Source organism: Physeter macrocephalus, chromosome 11 (genome assembly GCF_002837175.3).
Source record: "Physeter macrocephalus isolate SW-GA chromosome 11, ASM283717v5, whole genome shotgun sequence".
Classification (NCBI taxonomy): Eukaryota; Metazoa; Chordata; class Mammalia; order Artiodactyla; family Physeteridae; genus Physeter; species Physeter macrocephalus.
In genome coordinates, this window is record NC_041224.1 from 112,989,542 (window position 1) to 113,009,427 (window position 19,886).

Here is a 19,886-nt window from a genome sequence, read left to right on the forward strand (position 1 = left end):
CGTGTCCCCTGCATCGGCAGGCGGACTCTCAACCACTGCGCCACCAGGGAAGCCCGGAAATCATGAATTGTTTAAACACAGCATACAGCAGCCCCCAAACTGATGTCAAATTGATTCAAAATTTAAAGTCTAAATTAAAATATATTTATATTAGTTTAATGAAGTTTGGGGTGAATTTTTCTTTTTTTCATTTTCACTTTGGAGAGGTTTCTGGTTTTGTTATTTTTATTTATTTTTTTAATGCTGATACTCAAGCCAAAGGTCAAGTGAAAAATCGTTAGAGGCCTCCAGGTGTCGGTAGTTTTAGAAGCACCTCAGGTGTTTCTAATATGTGCTCCTAGGGTTGAGAATGGCTGTGCTAAGCAGTGCGTCTCAGATTTCTACACCCATATGAATAATCCAGGGATCTTAAACTGTAGATTCTGATTAGGTAGGTCTGGGGTGGAACCTGAGAGTCCCAGGTGGAACCTTAGACCACATTTTGAATAGCAAACGACTAGGGGTATGAGAACATTGAAAGTAGTTAAAAACTGGTTTAATATTGTTCAAAGGGCCCCAGAATAGATAGATATAAACATAGAGAAGGCCCCATCTTGTTCAGTATTCTGGAACGAAGACAATAGAAGGGTTTCAGGATAGCTTCTACTCAGAGGATGCCGACAGGAAGAGCAAACAAGTTGGATTACACAAATAAGTTCCAAGATAACTATATACATATATAGCTATACTGGTAAGATAACATTTAACAGGGACAAATGAAACAGAGTCCTCTAGTTAGCCACCCCCCCGAAACCAAACCAGTCTAAGTACAGACTTGAAAAATGTGGCTTATCAACATTTATAAGAAAAAATTCAGGGTCCTAAATGCACAGTAAACTCAACATGAGTCTACATTTTATACATAAATCAAGTGTTATTTTATGCCATGCTAAAAGAAATGTGTTCTTTATAATGAAGGAATGGTGGATTCACATTACTCTCAGGCTCATTGAATCTTGCTTGAGTCAGAACAGTTTTGAGGTTTGATTTAAAAAGAACATAAAGAGGGGAGTGTCTGGACCAGAGTGAACAGGAGGTTAAAGGAAAAACTGACTGCCCAGGAGAAGAGAAAGCTTGGGGTGACATGATGGTGTTTTCAAACCTCTGAGATAAGCTTTTATTTGGAAAAAGGATTGCGTTTGTTTCTACCAGTGGGTAAAAACCCAGAGACATTTTGTTCATTGTGCTAGGCTCAAATTGAGAAGAAATAGGGCTCCTCATGAAATTGTACATTTTCTATTACAGTAGCAACATAAGAGTATTCTGGATAATTGCTCAATGGATTGGTATTGTGGAGCAGTACAGGGGGTAGGATAAGATTTTTAATATTCTGTATTTTGAAATATTACTCTGTTGTTATTGTGAAAGAAAGCAAATTTACAGAATATTTAACATTTGTTGTTCCTATATCCTGACATCTGCACATATATTTAGATGTCACATTTCAACTCAACTAGGATATACATTCAGAAGTGAAATTTTATTTTTATAATTGGGATATATAGGAAACATTTCAGTTTGGAGCACAAATAAACAGCCAATTTTTGAGCACTTACAATGCCAATGTTCTGGCTAAAACTTCTTCAGATCAGTTTCTCTCTACAAATTATCATTTGTTAGGAAAAAAATCTCATTAATTATATTTTATTTGCTATCAAAGGTTCCTTTCCTGGTGGGGCACCTTTTCAGATATTAACTCATTTGGATTTTAAAATATGTATGTGTGTGTTTATGTATATAAACACACACATACATATATTTAAAAATTCACTCTACTAAGTAGATATCATTTAAACCATGGTATGTCTTTGGCTCATAATTTTAAAGTTCTTTATTACTGAACAAAAAGCATACTCTTTCAAAAAAATTAAACGCAAGTAATCCTAGAATTTCAAAGAGATTGTTTAAAATATTAAAACCCAGTGGAAGCTGTGACCCACATCATTCACTATAGTTTATCAATCATGATAGAATCTCATGGTACCCAGTCCAGCATTTTTAAGTACTTTACTGCCTAGTCCTCTTGCATCTCCTCCATGCTGTTATGTCTGACAGTGGTGCTAATATGTTGACAAATCAATCTATTCATTAATATTCAGCAGGCTTGCTGGATCTGCAAGGCTCATAAACTGCTACAAACACAGTTTAATTTTTAAATGACAATTGTCTTTCTTTTGTTTCTCATACCATTGGATTTCTGGGTCTCATCTACCCGAGGCTTATTTTCAATAGGGTTATTTTTTGTTTTGAACAATATGTAGTGAAAGAGGGACCTACAGCTGGTTCCTTTTCATGGCAAAGTGCTACTTCCAACTTAAGTGTTTAGCGTTCTGGAACACTGTTGGATTTTGAAAACATACCATGTGGTAATGGTGCTAGGCTTTTATTTAGCTTTGCTTTGTGTTTGTACTGGCTGTATTTTTCATCTCCAATTTCTGGGGGAAAAACGCACTTGTGACCAATTTTATTTGAATTTACCACATTGAATGGCAAAAAAAAAATAGCTTTTAAAATAAAATTTAGATGCTTGGATAAATTTAGTGGTATATTATTATAGCCATTCTATGCCTTGGGATGCCATATATTCTGCACTGAACATAAATGTCAGCAGAGGATTGAGACCAAATGGAAGAATAAACTACAGCTGCGCTTATCAGGGGAAAGAAGCAGCAGAAATATTACCATTGAGACTGTTGGATCGCGCAGTGGAAAAAAACCCGTGTCATGGGTGCACCATCCCAAGATGATAATTTAGAACTAAAGATAAGTTATAGGATTGATGCAAGGGCATTTCCTTTTCTTTTTTTTTCCTTTTCACATATGTCAAGGCTTCATGTCTGATCTTAATTCTTGATTATATCAACTAACCATGTGACTCTGAAGCTGAGCAGTGACAACACAGCAGGTGAGATGAGAATAGGTGCTTCTTCAGACTTCACCTGCAAGCACAGAAAATGATCTCTGTCTGCGGGGGTCGTGGGCTCTTTGTGAGACAATTTCTGAGGTTGCCTCTGTGTTGATTACTGCCTGCTTGCCTCCCTAATGGCATAAAAAGGAATAACAAAACTCAGAAGGAAAAAATAGTAATTTATCCAGTGATCGTCATGGTCTATTACTAATCTTCCTCAAATTTACTGTGTGTCTCTAATTGAACACATCAATTCAATCTGATGATGGAAATGTACTTTTACTCTAACAGAGGCTTTCCCATCACTGCAGGTTTGTCATCATTCTCCTAGTAGGATGATTTGCACTGAAGCAAATTATATTTCACCTTATTAGCTATACAGCCCACCTCACATGGTTACCTGTGTCATCTCTCTTCTTCTTCTAAGAATAAACTCTTGGGTAAAAAATGCTGAATAAAAAAGCCATTTATAAAATAGAATAAAGATGTGTTAGGATCTTGACCAACTGAAGAAATGTAGAAAAAGAGAATTAATTTGACTTTCACAACTTGCAAATTCTCCTTTGTGTGGGCAAAGCAGGTCTAGAGATTTAAGATTACATCTTCATCTGCTCAGTCACCATGCAAGGATTGGTATTATAGAAAAGGAACTATAACCCTCTAACTCTTCAGTAATGTTCACATATAAAATAGTATATATATATGTATGTGTATATATATAGATAGATATAGATACATAGATATATTTTGTATATTTAACATGATAGACAACTTTTAGACCAGGTGTGCAAGAATTTTAGTCATACAAAAGGTTGTATTCCACTTATTCCTGGAACTTTCTTGCACTTTTCTTCCTTATTATTATTTTTTACAAAAGTGCCATATGCACCTGGTAAAAGATCTAAATCAATCAGTAGGAAGAGTTCAAATTGAAAGATAAAACCTAATATCTCATTATTAAACCTCTTTTAACTATGTAAAAAATTCTTGATTACCTCTACACCTTAAAAAAATATGTGCAGTATCATTTATGCTTGATTCACTAACTTTAAACTATTCAGAGTATGGATGAATGCCAGTCTGTGAAATGTTTATTAGTTTACAATGAGATAAGTATAGAAAGTGAGACTAAGTCTTTGGAAACTTTCACAGCATTTTGACATTGCTGTCACATTTTTATTATATTTCACAAAGTACTGATCCATATGTTTGGAAATTAAAATAAAATAAAACTGGTCCTTTATCACATAGTTTGAGAAGAACCACCTTAAAAACAAAACAAAATAAAACATTGATTCTCTTCCATTAAGGACAATGAATCATTTCATTTCAGCTTTTTCTACCTCATTGTCCTCCTTTATGCAATTAATTTAGTTACATTAAATGAATGTACTGGGATGGCCAAAAAGTTCATTCGGGTTTTTCCATACAATCTTACAGGAAAACCCAAACGAACCTTTTGGCCAACACAATACATAAGCCAATCCATTCACCTAGGCAGAATCGGATATGAACTCTGTGCAAGTTACAGCTCTTACAGCTCCTTTCACCTCTTCTCTGTCCTCCTTTCCAGTGTGAAAGAAGTTTCATTATTTACACATCCTTTTGCATAATTATATTGAAGTCAGATAAAGGGTTTCTGTAATTTAAAATTAATAAGCAATATGTGGAATAATTTATATATAACTATTATGAACTATAGGATTATAACTCATACCCCCTATAGTCTGTAACCTATAACCCTACAACATGTAGCATCAAATTTCTACACCTATGCCCACTCAAAGGAGAATTTTCAAGTGTTAAAAGGATTTTCTCTTCCTATATTCCCTTAATCGCTCAAAATCATGACACACATGTTAGTTTCTTCTTTATTACACATAATTTTATTACACAAATTTTTGCATTTCCTGGAGTTTCTTCTTTCATCTTGACATAGGAAGCTTGTCAAGAAGCTTTTTATTTTTTTTCTTACTATTTTCATGAAAGTCCACATTGAAATACATTCAACATTTGGAACAAATTACATGTCCTGATATTAAATATCTGATAAAGAAAATGATGTGGATACAAAAAAATGTTACGAATGAGAGGAATTTTTAATTCATCTAAATTTGAATATTGGAAACTTACTAAAATTTTTTTAGAGCACTGTCAGCTGTCAGGTCTTTCAGGGGATCACGGCTCCCGAGCAGTGTTTTAGAAAGTGTGCTCCATGGACTTCTTACAGTCTCAGAGCAAGATGGCAGTTTATGGGGGTGGAGTCTGGGAATCCCCATTATTAACTAGCTTCTCTGATTAACTGCTGGCATGCCAAAGTTAAAAAATGTCTGCCATACATTTAGAACGAGACAATTACAGGTAGTTTAAAACGAGCCATGATCAAGGAGATTCTTTGGCAAAATTATTAGTAATCCCCTACCTTGCAAATATTCCTGTGTTCTGACTATTAGGTAGTTTTTCCATTTCCTGTTTCTAAGCTCTACATCCCTGTTACCTATTTCTTAAGTTGTAGATTGAGTCTTGGTTGCAGTTTTCTGGTTTTTTGGCCATGTCCATCCAGGATTCACCCTTATTATGTACTAGATGTGACAAACATGGAGGACAACCTGGCCTATCTCTTGTTATTTTGGAATTGCTAAAAATGCAATGAAAGAAAGGGCATATTGGTACATGATCAAATAAGGTGCAATTCTCTTTAGTTTTATCTGATTGTCTAAAAAAACGTTCAAGTGACAGTGGGCTGCCCGTTCCATAAGATGAAGTAAATCTGCCTAATCAGTAACTATTTGAAAATAGGTGAACAAGTCCTTTCAAGGAACTGAGAAATGTCATAGCCATCCTATGTGTTGAGGACTAAGCTTAACCTAGTATGAGATAAAGCTGGAGGTGAGAGTGAGGCCATGTCTAATTACTGACAGGTAGTAATGGATAAACTGGAAGGTCAAATGGCCATCAGATAGTCACAATGATGAAATGAAACAAGGTACAACACAGTCTTAGAATGAACTGCAATGTTCTCAAACTCCTCCCTTCCCATGATTACCTAAAGTCTCCTTTTGTGCAATTATTTATAATCATATGATTCATTCTGGAGTGTTTTATTATATACATGCATTTTTATTTAGTTATATATGTATAGCGATATATAATTTATACAAGTATTTAGTTATATATATAACTGTGATTAAATATGTGTTTAGTTACACACATAATTATATAACTGTATGTATGTGTGTAGAACTAAAATATATATATACAGAGAGATCGACTGATCATGTAAAGTGATTGGAAATAGCGTTTAACATTTTAAGGTAATCTAGTTATGTCAATCACTGTGCTAACCACTTTCCAGTGCAATTTCATTTAATACTTAAAATAATCCAGTGAGTTAGTAACTAGTGTCACTATATTGCAGACAAGAAAACTGAGACCTGAAGGAATAAGTAACTTGGATGAGGTCACCAAGATGCTGAGTGGAAGCAACTCAGGTCTTTATCACAACATGATCCTGTTTCCCTGTCTTTTTAGACATTATTAAAAATTGTGTTGCTACACTAGCTCTAAGCTAGTGAAAACGTATTAAAAATTTAATGTGACAGCATGGCTAAATCCATTAGAAAGGATAATCAAGTGGCTGTAAATGCAGTGGGTAAGAGCATCTGCCTTGGAGCAGGCTGACAGGATTTGCACCCTAGCCCCACCCAGGGAATCCACTTAAGCTTCTATGTCTGCAGTGCCTCATCTTTAAAATAGAAACAATTATAGTATCTACTCAAAGGTTGGGGACAATTAAATAAATTCATATATGTAAAGTGTATAAAGTAGTGCTTGACTACAGTGCAAAGGTTATAGAAGATTAGTTATTCTTATTTTTTTCTTTCAAAATTTAATTAATTTTACTATTACCATTTTACCTGTAACATTTGCTAAGTTAAACTTTCCCCAATTTTTTTCTCATTTTTCAAGTCATGCTTTAATTCACAAAAAAATCTATTTTTATAACGGACATCTGTTAATGCTTTTGTGTTTGTTTTTAGCCTAGTATCTTTTCTCTGCAGGAACTTCCTCTCTCCAACCTGGAGGGGCTCTCCATCATCCACAGTGCCAATCAGAGCCAGGCTCCTGCAGTGACAATGTGATTGTTCCCAGGGTATTACAGGATTTAAGGGCAGCCAATCAGTGCCCCTTTCAGAGACTCTACAGCTACTGACAGATAATTATGGTTCCATTCTGAGTCATGTACAATGGGTAGCATGTAAGCCTGGAGCTGCTGGGAGATCACTTTGTACCACATGAAAAGCCCACCTGAGAAGGAAGCCATCATAAAGTAAAGCAGAGGTAAGAGAGAGAGAAATGTGACACTTGAACTATAGGATCCAGATGAATGGAGTTCACCTTCTGGACTTCCCCAGCTGTGTGAGTCAATAAATTATCTCTGTCTAACTCAGAGATAAGTTTCTATTATTTGCATGCAAGAGTCCTGATTAACTCACTGATAAATGATTAGTAAGCATATCTCTAATGCCAATACTCAGCTTATTATATTATAATAGCAAGAATAATTAATGAGTTTAAAATATTCCCTATAGGTTGCTAAATATCAAGACATTAGAAATAAGCACCCTTTGGTGTGCAACAATGTATGCTTTAAAGAATGGAGAGAAACCAATGATTTCAAGTCCAAGCCCTACCACTGTGTGACCTTAGGCAAGTCATTGAACCTTTCTGGTTTCTAACATAGAGACCAAATCAAGTTACTTATTAGAGGATTGCTGTGAGGATCAAATGGCACAATGATAGCTCAAGCACTCCAATATATAGTATTATATTCTACTGAGTCCATGTCTACACTAACAGAAAAAAAAAAGCACGATAAAGGAATTTTCTCTTCCCGACACATCTACGTACGTTACAAAGACCTTACAACTTTCTTTTATCTTTTGCTTTTTCATGCCAAGAAAAAAAGTACAACTAACAATTTTTCTGAAGAACACTTGGGAAATGTGCACATCAGTTTGCATATAATTTCTAAAATTATACAATCAATTCTTGGTTACTCGCCAGAGCAACTGCTTAGCTTAGTGTTCTGCTATCCTTTTCCTAGATCCAAATCCTTGGCTCACCCCACACCTGCATTCTATAAATGCCTTTCACATCCTTTATCTCTTTCAGTCTCTATTACAACTTCATTATATGGGCAGGAATCATTACCCTGTTTTACAGATGAGAAACTGAAGCTCAGAAAAGGTAAGTGATGGCTAATTAGAATGACAGAAAGTACAACATCACAAACTGCTTTACTGCTGATCCTTACATTTGATTTAGAGTCACTGAGGTGCCTAGATTTTTACTTCCTTGCATCTGGAATTTTAGTGGTTCTGGTGTGGTTTACAGTATCCTGAGACTGAAAATTCACTAATTTCAGTTGTGACCACCCTTTGCCCGATAATAGTTTGCTTGTGTATTCATCAGATCCTACGTGCTTAAAATTATTTGGTACTGGCCCTGTGATAATATCTAATCAGGAAATTATTTGTTCCCAACAAGACAGTGGAATAGAATCTGAGCCGGTAATTACTTTTGTAACACCTCAGCTAATATTATGACATAATTTAATTAGCTTTTCTTTATATTCAATAATACTTCTGTTCGTACACCAGCAGGTAGGTAACTCATTTGCCATCTGAGCTTCATTTAGCAAATAGTACAACTCCTGTGCCTCAAAGGCAAGGATGAGCTAGAAAAGGATACTGAGAAGAGAGGCCAGTTAATTCCCAAACTGATACTTGAGTCATTTAGAAGAAGGAGATTCTACCTGAGCTGGTTTCCACATCACTTTGTCTGAGTGGCAGGACATTTTTAGTGCTTAGACATATCTATAGCCAAGTAAAATGTGTCCTTTCTGGTCAAATATAAATGCCTCTTGAATAATCCCATGTAATTCCCTCTTTGTAAAATGCTGTATCTCTTCCTTTTCTTTCTTCAGTGACTGGCCTAAGTTCCATCTCCCCTGAAAATGCAATTCTGACTAGTCAAGTCCACAGTGATTCTCCCTCCTCTGAACTTGAAGACGCTGATTTTATACCATGCTAACAATTCAAGGAAATAAATGATCATTTTCCCAAGTTCATATAACTCATCTCCCCAACAAACTTTCAAGGACATTTTATGAAAACTTAAAGGATATTTTATGTTTTGCCCTTTACATTCATATTACTTATGCATGTATATTGTGGTTTCCCAACAAGAGTTTCTTGAGCTATTGATATCTATGCCTCTGGTTTCTATTACTAGTGATAATTAAACATTCATAATCTATAGCTTCTATCTACACAGAAGGCCAGCATATTTCCATGATACCAGGGAGTGGGCATCATTTGTTCCACTACTTCAAGAAAAAGTACTCTACTACTCCAAGAAAAAAAATTTTTAATGTGAAGGCTATTTTCTTAATGTCCTATTCTTGCATAACAGGAAAATGTATGACTGGCTTTAGAGATATTTCAGATTTGCACTGTGGTAACAACATCAAGTTATCCTACTGGATTTCTAGATTATAGATATCAAACATACCTTTAACTGTATTTAAAGGTAATGTCCCCTGACAAGGTTAGGTCACAAGGTTATTTGATAATTCTCTCCTTTCTGCCTCCTGGCTGAGAAAAAGAATTACACTTCCCTTTTTTCCCCTATTGAATTATCCTAAATATTTCATTAATCCTTTGGCTACATGGTAGTTCTTTTTAAGGTCACAGATTCCTTCAAAATATATCCACCTAGCTATGATTTACAACTAATTAAATGATGTTAAAGGTTGTTAACAAAATCAAAACTACAATGAGGTATCACCTCACACCAGTCAGAATGGCCATCATCAAAAAGTCTCCAAATAATAAATGCTGGCGAGGGTGTGGACAAAAGGGAACCCTCCTTTTGTTGGTGGGAATGTTGGTGGGAATGTAAATCGGTGCAGCCACTATGGAAAACAGTGTGGAGGTTCCTCAAAATACCAAAAATAGAGTTGCATATGATCCAGCAATCCCACTCCTGGGCATATACCCAGATAAAACTATAATTCGAAAAGATACATGCACCCCTATGTTCAGAGCAGCACTATTTACAATAGCCAAGACATGGAAGCAACGTAAATGGCCATTGACAGAGGAACGGAAAAAGAAGATGTGGTATATATGTACAATGGAATATTACTCAGCCATCAAAAATAATGCAATAATGCCATTTGCAGCAACATGGATGGACCTAGAGATTATCATACTAAGTGAAGTAAGTCAGACAGAGAAAGACAAATACCATATGATATCACTTATATGTGGAATCTAAAATACGATACAAATCAACATATCTACAAAACAAAAACAGACTCACAGATATAGAGAACAAACCTGTAGATGCCAAGGAGGGGAGGGGAGGGGAGGGGAGGGAAGGAATGGGCGTTTTGGATTAGCAGAGGCAGACAATTATATATAGGATGGATAAACAATAAGGTCCTACTGTATAGCACAGGGAACTATATTTGACATCCTGTGACAAACCATAATGGAAAATAATATAAAAACGTATATATATATAATGTGATATATATAGATATATAATGTGTATATATATATATATATGTATAGCTGAGTCACTTTGCTGTACAGAAGAAATTAACACAACATTGTAAATCAACTATACTTCAATACAATTTTTTTAAAAAGGTTGCTTCCAGTAGTAACTCAAAGCTCTGATAGTAGATGGATTTTGCCATTTAATATGAATGTAGTCTAAGAACTAATTGTCCAAGAAATTTATACATGCTCTTTTCCAATTTCTGCACCACCACGTGCAATAACAGGTATCAAATAGATGTTTATCTATGAATGTATTTGCCTCTGTAAGTGGTGGAAAATCTCAACAAACTTAGAACTAGATGTTGCCTGGAAACTAAAAAGGAAGCAGGACCAGTGGTTACAGAATGTATGCTCAGAACATCTGGGTATAAATTCTGGCTCTGCCACTTATTAGCTTTGTGATTTTGGCAGGTGGTTCACTTCTTTTGATTCAGTGTTCTCACTTGAAATATAGATATAATAGTTAAACCCATCTTCACGTTTTGTGTGTGTGTGTGTGTGTGTGTGTGCGTGTGTGATTTAAATAAACTCCAAAGCACGTTCATGAGAAACTGCTTTCTGAAGCATGCAGTGAGCCATTTTCGCTGCCCTGACTGCCCCACCACTTCTTTTAAAACTATCTATCACTCTTCCTTTAAGAAGGAAACATTTATTAATTAATTTTAAATAATGCAACACTGCCAAGGTAATCTATCCTAAAAAAAAAGTATCAGAGATACATATAAGAAATTATACGTAAAGGTTATCTAACACTGAACAAATACAAATAACCTAAAAATATAATAGCGGGGAATATGTATAAAATATTATACATGCTCTAATGTCACATATAGGAAAACAGTATACAAAGAATGCGGTATACTGATATATGTAATGTGACAATTCAAATATCAAAATCATAAGGTTCTTGTGTCCATAATAAGTTAAAAGTGCTTAATATAGAAATAGGCATATAGTAAATAAAAGATTACTGTTAGTAAAGATCAAGTATTACCATTATATCAATGTGTAAACATTTATAAGTTCTAAGGAAATACACCAAATATTAACAGTTTCTCTTTATTTCATTTACCTTTCAATGTGTATTTCTCAATTTCTCTATAATATATATACTTTTTACCAGCAGATATTTTTGTCTCCATTTCCTTTACTTCTCCATCCACCTCAATAAATTTGTGCCCCTGTCTTAGTGGATAATTTGCAATAAGCGTTTATCAATTTAAAAATTCACAACTGAATTAATAATATAACACAATAATTAAATCATTATCACTTTTGAATGGAAGATATTACCTTCATGAGAGATTTCCTTCCAGGGATTTGGTGGATACATGAAAGCTGCATTCTGGATTTGGTCATGTATGTCCTCATCTTCATTAAATGGGAATGTGCCACTTAGGCTTACATAGATGATGACCCCAACAGACCACATGTCTAGAGAGCGATTATAGCCCTTGTTCCTTAGAACCTCAGGAGCCAGGTAAGCTGGGGTACCCACCACTGACCTCCGGAAAGACTTCTCTCCAATGATCCGGGCAAAACCAAAATCACAAAGTTTCACCTGTTGATAATAATGGTTTGGAGATATAGTAAGGTCACAAATTGTGTGTCTTAGTCCACATCCGCTAAAAAACAACTATAATATTTTACATATATTGTATGGATTTCTCATGGCAGAATAGCTATTTTCCATTTTATATACTTGAAGATAGTGGTTTATGTACTGATACAAAAGTATGCTTTTATTCATAAAACTATCATCTAAACATTCTCCTTCCCTCCTCTGTAAAACCAGAGATAAATGTGAAAATACGTATACACAGAAGTGGGTAATATTGTTTTACCAGGCGGAAAAACATCATGCAAACTGATGGATTTAACTCAAGGTCTTATTATAAGTAAAGGTTGAAGGATAAGCACAAGGGCACATCATGCCATTCACAGTAATCTTCAAAATTAGCTCTGCACGGACACCTAGCCAGGACCCGAGGGTATCAGGGAGCCAGGGCAGAACAGCCACCTCAGTCACTTCAGGTATGACAGTTCCTGGGAAGAGATCCAGTTGTTTTGCATCCTCTGAGTTGAGGAAAGGAAGAAACTTTTTTCCTTGCCCCTGAGAACAACACTGAACTGCAATATCTTGCCTAACATTAGAGAGCTGGTAGCATCCCTGGGACTCTTAAGTGTCTCTCTCTTAGGCCAGCCTTGACCTAGTGCAGCCAGGTCTCCAGGACGTCCACATGACAGAAGCAGAAGCAGAATGAGAGGCTCAGTGTGCATTATTAAGGCAGGCTGAACTGAGATGCAGAGCGACAAAGCTGCAGTCCCCACAATATAAGAAGGGTGACAAATGGATGAAAACAGACAGGTGAAACTTGAAACAAAGGTTTTGAGGAGAAAGGGTGACAGAATGCTGCAGGGGAACCAGAGATGCTGTCGGCTGGCTTTTTGCTGAGAGGCCTTCATACTTGCCTGAGGGAAAGGATCAGCTGATGCTAGCAACACGTTTTCTGGTTTGAGGTCACAGTGAACAATATTTTTAAAGTGTAGATGACGCAAAGCTACAAGTATCTATAAAGGAAAAAATCATCAAAATCATTTTATTTTAGTCTAAAAGTTGATTTCAAAATGTTTTCTACTAGGACATAAATTTAGAGGGTCAAGAGAAAACTCAAAATGAATGGTTGAGTTTCTTTATACTCTAGTCCCTGAAATGAGCTAGATTAACACAGCAGGTTTCTAAGGAAACTTTAATGGAAAAAGTATCATATTATGGTATCCATATAGCAACCAAAACAGGTATAGATAAAATAATTCAATGATATCTAACAAGGATACATATTCTTGAATATTTTCAAAGAACGAGGACTCAGTCACTGTGCATTTTAAAATTTCATGAGTAGTTTTAATACATGGGCTTGCACACACATTATTCATTTGGTACGTATTCTGAACTCTGGAGGCTACAGATATAAATTAGAGAATACAATAAGCCACTGCAACTTTTTTTTAAAGTGTAATTTAGACTGGGGAGGTAGGGACTAAACAACAAGGGCAGAAAGCTCTAGTTAAACAGTGATAATATTTGATATTAGATATTACCTTTTTTTTTTTCTGACTCTAATTGATTTCTTACCTGAGTAATTAAAAACTTCGTTATGTGTTCTGGCAACCTGCCCTTTTCACTTGACAAGATCATCTCCAGCATGTCTCCATGGAGTTTTTCCATAACAACAAACACTCTTTCAGGCGTCTCAAACATACACTCCAAATTTACAACACCAGGGTGATGAAGGTTCTATTAAAGATAAATAAAGCACTTGAAGAAAATGAGTTTTTTGATACTGTTTGGCAAGCTCACTGATTATACAAAACTGTTCAAGTTTAAAGCTATGGAGAAACCCACACTTAAGATTTTTAACACCTCTAAATTCCACATGTGCTGCCTTATATTTTTGAAATTCTAATGTCTCCAAAAAATACATCTTTACTTTCTGTGCATAGTGAAATTTTTTTTTTCTATGCTACAAATCCAAGTTCCAGCACAGTGAATTGCTAATTAGGTTTTAATTAGAATACCATACTGAGAAATCTGTAATTTCTTAGGATCATCTCCAATATTAAGCATACTGTCCTAAATAAGTTTACTAGGCCATCTCTACACACTTCGCAGAAATTTTTTTTTAACCTTTTTTTTTTTTTTGCGGTACGTGGGCCTCTCACTGTGGTAGCCTCTCCCGTTGCGGAGCACAGGCTCCGGATGTGCAGGCTCAGCGGCCATGGCTCACGGGCCCAACTGCTCCGCGGCCTGTGGGATCTTCCTGGACCGGGGCACGAACCCGTGTCCCCTGCATCGTCAGGTGGACTCTCAACCACTGAGCCACCAGGGAGGCCCCCGCAGAAATTTAAGGTAGACAAGATGAAGTATGCTCATGGAGTGCATCTGACTGCACTGATGAAGCACATTAGTCAAAACCTTTCAGCACTGCTCTGCTCTTGGAGGCTGCTCTAGTTTGCTACAGAAGCTCTTACAAAGAGTAAAGATCCCCATGAAAACAGAAAAGAAATGATTATTGAGCCCTGTTTTGTTCAGGACACCATGCTATGTGGTAGTGCTGCATGGTTCTCAAGCACTCAATAAATGTTTCCACAATAAAGTAATGGCCAATAATGATAGGCTGAATTTGGCTTGACAGGTTGTCACACATGTCAAGTAAAGTTACTTTTAACATTAGATGGGCCCTTGTAATGATGCTTAAGTCTGAATGTTGGTCTGGGGTCATCAACAAAAGCCTTTGCTCATTTGACTTTTAATATTTTTTTTCTGCACATGACAACAAAAAATCCCAACATTAAAAGAACTCTTACATATTCCACTTATATTTCAATGAAAAATGGGGAAAAAATCATCATGAATAAAAACTACCAAAAGAAAAAAATAGGGACTAACTTTAATGTGCTAACAGCTGAACAGACATCCTTTATTCTAGGGAAAAAAAATCTCAGAGAGCAATAAAATTAAATGTAAAATGAAAATTCCACAAATTATTGGAAACCTGAAATGGTTCACTCTTCAGACCTCACAGACAGATGCTGGGTGGTGAGCAGTAGAGGGGATGTGGGTGAATCTGCACTGTCATTGCTCTCCATGCTACTCATCGGCATAGAGAGCCTGGCATCAACTCAACATGGAGCTACGGCTGTGGTTGGCAGTAGCTCCCGTGATGATAACCTGTCTCTCAGGGTGCCCTTCCACTACTTTGGCAATTTTGATCTCCACCTCAGACATCTGATGGGTCTTTTTGATTCTGAGGCCTTGGTATCAATCATGCAGTATAATGTGGTCATGGAATAGCAAGGTACTGAATGTGGTCTGAGAGATGCCTGAACACCTACCCAATGGCCTTTCACCTCTCAAGGGCTGGAGTGATTATTCTTGAAACTGTCAAATCTGGCTACTTCAGATAGACTAGGCCCCCAGAGTTATTCTCTCCTGGTCAGAGCTCAAGTACATGGAGCAACTGTGGGATTAACAAAGCTCACGCTGTCACTACTCTTAAATTTCTTTGTCCCGACTGCCTACCAATAGGACCAGATAGCTGGTTGGCTTTGACCACTGTGGGAGTGCCAGATCCTTAGGTGGGAGAGTCTAATTAATGACTCCATATATCTGTTCGATATGCAGTATGGAAGACCAGTGACAGCATCGTTCATACCTGAACCTGTGCCCAGGCTGTCTCATTTCTTTTCTCTTATATCCCCATCCCTGATAGAGGAGTCACAACAACTAGACAGACCACCAGCCTCTGGGTATCCAAGCATCTCAGCTGTCCTCTTTTAAATCAGTGATCACAGAAGAAGCTTTAAGGATGACATGAGAGTCCTGCCAGAGTCATGATTCTCCTGGGACAAGTCCACTATGAGATGTGATAAGTATACCTTACTCTTCCAAGTATCTTCTTAACTGATTCTTTCTTCTATTTACTCTAACTTTAAGCACTTAAGCAGTGTTCTTGGGAGTTTGGCCTCCTTAATTGGCCAAGGCCTTGTCTAGGTGGGGAGTAGGAACAATGAATAGGAAAGGAGCAGACCAACAGAAGTAGGCAGCAAAGCAAGCAGGTCCCTTGTGTGTAGACAGAGGAAAACCTAGAGCCTGAAGAAGACACAAGTTAAGGGAGTGAGACCTCCAGGACTCAAGGAGGGCAGGGGAGGACAAAAGTGGTGTGGTGGTGGCTCAGCCTGCTGCTTCTGCTGCCCTTGTCGTAGGCTGTGAAGGTTGCGGGGAGAGTCAGATGACCAGGAATCTCTCCTCCCTAAATTATTCAAATATATGCACAATGTCAACCCTCATGGGCCTCTACTTGTATTTTTCTAAGCATATGAGTTCCTAGAGGTACTTAAGTCCTTCAGTCAGTATACTCCTTTTTCCTTTCCATGACTCAACAAGATGACTTGAGGGGCCTCTATTCAGAAGGTAGTACTTTAACATGTGCTTATCTAATTGGTATATTCCCAAAATGTTCTAGGCCAAAAGTATGCAATGGATTAATGAGATTGTTTACTGTCAACTATTTTGTGCCATGTTCCCTGTAGACTCTGAAGAACTGTACAACTGTCCTTTAACAGCATCTTTATGAAAAGGATAAGGGAAAATTTTTCTATTTCTTGATAAAGGACTTTGAATATAGTTAGGTATATATTTTAGAAAAAAGTATAGTCAATGAATGAATTAAACTAAAGGTCATGTATACACAACTGGTAAAAAAAAATATGTCTTAGAAAAGTTTAAACTCATATGTTCATTGCAATTGGCCCTTGCTCTTTTACCAAAACCTTTGTTTTATAGGTTTGCTAAAGAATACATTGAATGGTAGCTGAAAAATCTTTCCAATAGCAAAATGACTTTATTTTTTCTGTATAGCTGATATACAATAAGTTGATTTTTTTTGGGTTTATTATGTATGGTTGAGACAAGGCCATCATAGATGCCTACTCAAGACCCATATTTATTTTTTTTGCACTGAACCAAATGACCAAACTTGTTTTTACATTTGACAATAACAAAAGAAAATGGAATATAAAGAATCATGCCTTCATCATCCAAATTCTCTCTACTATACTGATGAGAAGCATTTATTTAACCTAGAGAAGAGAATATTTGAAGACTAGAGATAGAAAAAAAATTAAAGTCACTATTTTCTATCATGTATAATTCATATTCTTTCTAATACCTTAAGATCAACTCTAAGATGAGCTTTAACCAAAGTAGTTGATGTAACTTGTTCACAATTTTAATTTTGTATATAAAATATGAAATAGCTTTTCAACATTTTCCTTCTGAAGTCTAACTTAATTAACTTAAAAATGGTTTGATGACTGTAACATCAACTGTGGAATAGTAGAATTCAGAAAGAATTTTTGCTAACTTCTCAGGCCTATCTCAGGGATTTGGATAATAAATTTCATGACAGAGTAAGCTACTACAGGACTTTCTGGCCATCTGTTTGTTGCATTTAAGTAATTTAATTTTCAGGAAATGAAACATTTGGTCAAATATAGGAAAGAATAGTGTCTATTCACACATTACAGATTGATGACATATCCATGGGGTGAATATAAGTTGTTTCGAAGACTGGGAGGAAATGCCATTTGGAGATCAAGACAAAAATTTTCCTGACTCAAATTGCAAAGAGAATTCTTATGTAATTAATGGAAACTCGTCACTAAAAGCAAAGGATTTTATAAAAGCAGCAATATTTTATAAAAACATTTAATTAAAATTTTTAGTTTATGCATACTTTCTATTTTATGTTACTTTTTTTGGATTTGTATTAAGGAATATTTAATTTGTACTTATAATCTTTGATTCTAATAGTTTTGCTTTATTGTAAATCTAGCATTGCAAATTCATTCTATATATTTAGCTGTGATAAATTAATGTCCTGTGTTCCCCTTCTTCTACCTTCAGGATTATTATACTCAAACATATGAGAGGTAGGAAAGAGAAAAATTAGAATCAATGTATCTCTTCAACAGGTTATTTAGGAGAATTCAGCCTTAATGTGGGAACTTCTGACTACTTTTCTATCAAACAACTAAGTGATTTAGGTCATACTGGGACAGAAAGAAAGAAACTTCAAAGTGAAGAATCCAGGATCTAAATTCTAAATAGCATGCAGAGCAGACAGAAGAATATACCACAGCACAGTGGTGCACAGTGATGGGGGTGGAGAAGAGAGGTGCCTTTCTTGGAGGCACAGCACCATGGCAATGGCTTTGTTGATTCTCATTCCTGGATTGAGGGATACACACACCATCTTGTGAATTTTGTAAACACAGTCTCTTACAATTTATGCTTCATTTACTGGTCCTAGAAGTCATAATCACTTAATGCCTTATGAAGGGGACACAGTGTGTAATAGTACCTTGATAGATGCTGAAAAGTCATCGTGTAGAGAGCAGATGATTATAAAAAGACTTGCAAAAGATAATACCCAAATTGATACAGTAAACTCAGCTATCTCTCCTAAATTCTCTCTTTAGTTTGATAACTGGAAATTTAAAGTAAGTGGCAGAAAAGAAAATTTCCTTTTGTCTTTCACCTAAAGGAGGCTACATTAAGCTAAGTATGAACTGCCACAAACTCGTACCTTCTAATTTGCCCTCCTCTGTCTTCCCTTGTGCTGTATTTTTAAACTTCAATGATGGCAGAGGTGCCTCTACTGTGAAGTCAACAGGTGAGGGCTGTGTTACACCATGTGAGAGCCCTCCTGATATAACATGAGGATGGAGATCGTTTGGTTGTTGCATGTGAATGTATCCCTATTTCATATTCTGTTGGCAAAAAGCCTACAATTTAAATAGGGTCATACTCTACTGGTTATCTTTTAGGAGGTAGCATTTTTTTGGGGAAATTTCATCTGTAAAATTTTAGAAATGCACATTGATAATAACCTAGAACCAAATAAAGCTAACATATACTGTCAGAGGAATAAATGCACCGATATTACTTCAATAAGACCAGATGTAACAATCCACCCTCCTGTGAATAGGTATCACTGGCTGACATTTAGATCAATGGGGCCACAACCAAATTTAACCTATTAGACTTTGAGAACTCAGAAATGATCAGATCATTCCTGGTAAAAATTGTTTGCCTATACCATCCATCAGAACTGGAGTGTAATGTTACTTTTTTTGTGTGGCACTAATTAGCTCAGATTGACCCTGGTTTAAATAGTTCAAAATTTTGTGGAAGAAATAATAAGTTGAAGCATCGCCATTGACTACTAATGACAATACATATATTGTGTCTGGATATTAAGAAAGGGAGTCAACTTTTAGGTGGCTGGATTATAATGCAAAATTTACCATTATATATATATATTTTCATCTTAAGTTAGCTCTAAGTCCTCTGCATTCTATTAAGTAACAGTGGCACAAGAAAAATTTTTTTAAAGGACCAGTTCAATATTTGCATAGAAGAAAAAAATCAGGTGACGCCTGATATAAAACTTCTGTATTCACATATATCCATAAACCTATATACAAACTTCTCAGTCATTCTGCACTTCATCTCTTCTGGAAATGCTTTAATCTAGCTTTAGATTCCAGGGCTGTGCAGACACATGATAAATAGAATGAGTCCTCTCCTTTCCTTATAAAAGGAGAAGAGACCGAATGCAGAGGGAGAAGAGTATGTAAAAAATACACTTAGGGCTTCCCTGGTGGCGCAGTGGTTGAGAGTCCGCCTGCCGATGCAGGGGACACGGGTTCGTGCCCCGGTCCGGGAAGATCCCACATGC

General features: G+C 36.2%; 1 protein-coding gene across 5 annotated transcripts in view; it reads right to left on the reverse strand.

Moving 5' to 3' along the window:
• PRKD1 (protein kinase D1) overlaps positions 1-19,886 on the reverse strand; it is a 340,452-nt gene that overhangs the window by 9,565 nt on the left and 311,001 nt on the right. For all 5 annotated transcript variants that reach the window (XM_028495666.2, XM_024134023.3, XM_055088374.1 and 2 more), the window contains 3 exons: positions 13,718-13,879; positions 13,054-13,152; positions 11,875-12,142 (listed from right to left, as the gene is read on the reverse strand). In XM_028495666.2, the coding sequence (XP_028351467.1) occupies positions 11,875-12,142; positions 13,054-13,152; positions 13,718-13,879 (529 nt within the window). The remainder of the gene's footprint in view (positions 1-11,874; positions 12,143-13,053; positions 13,153-13,717; positions 13,880-19,886) is intronic.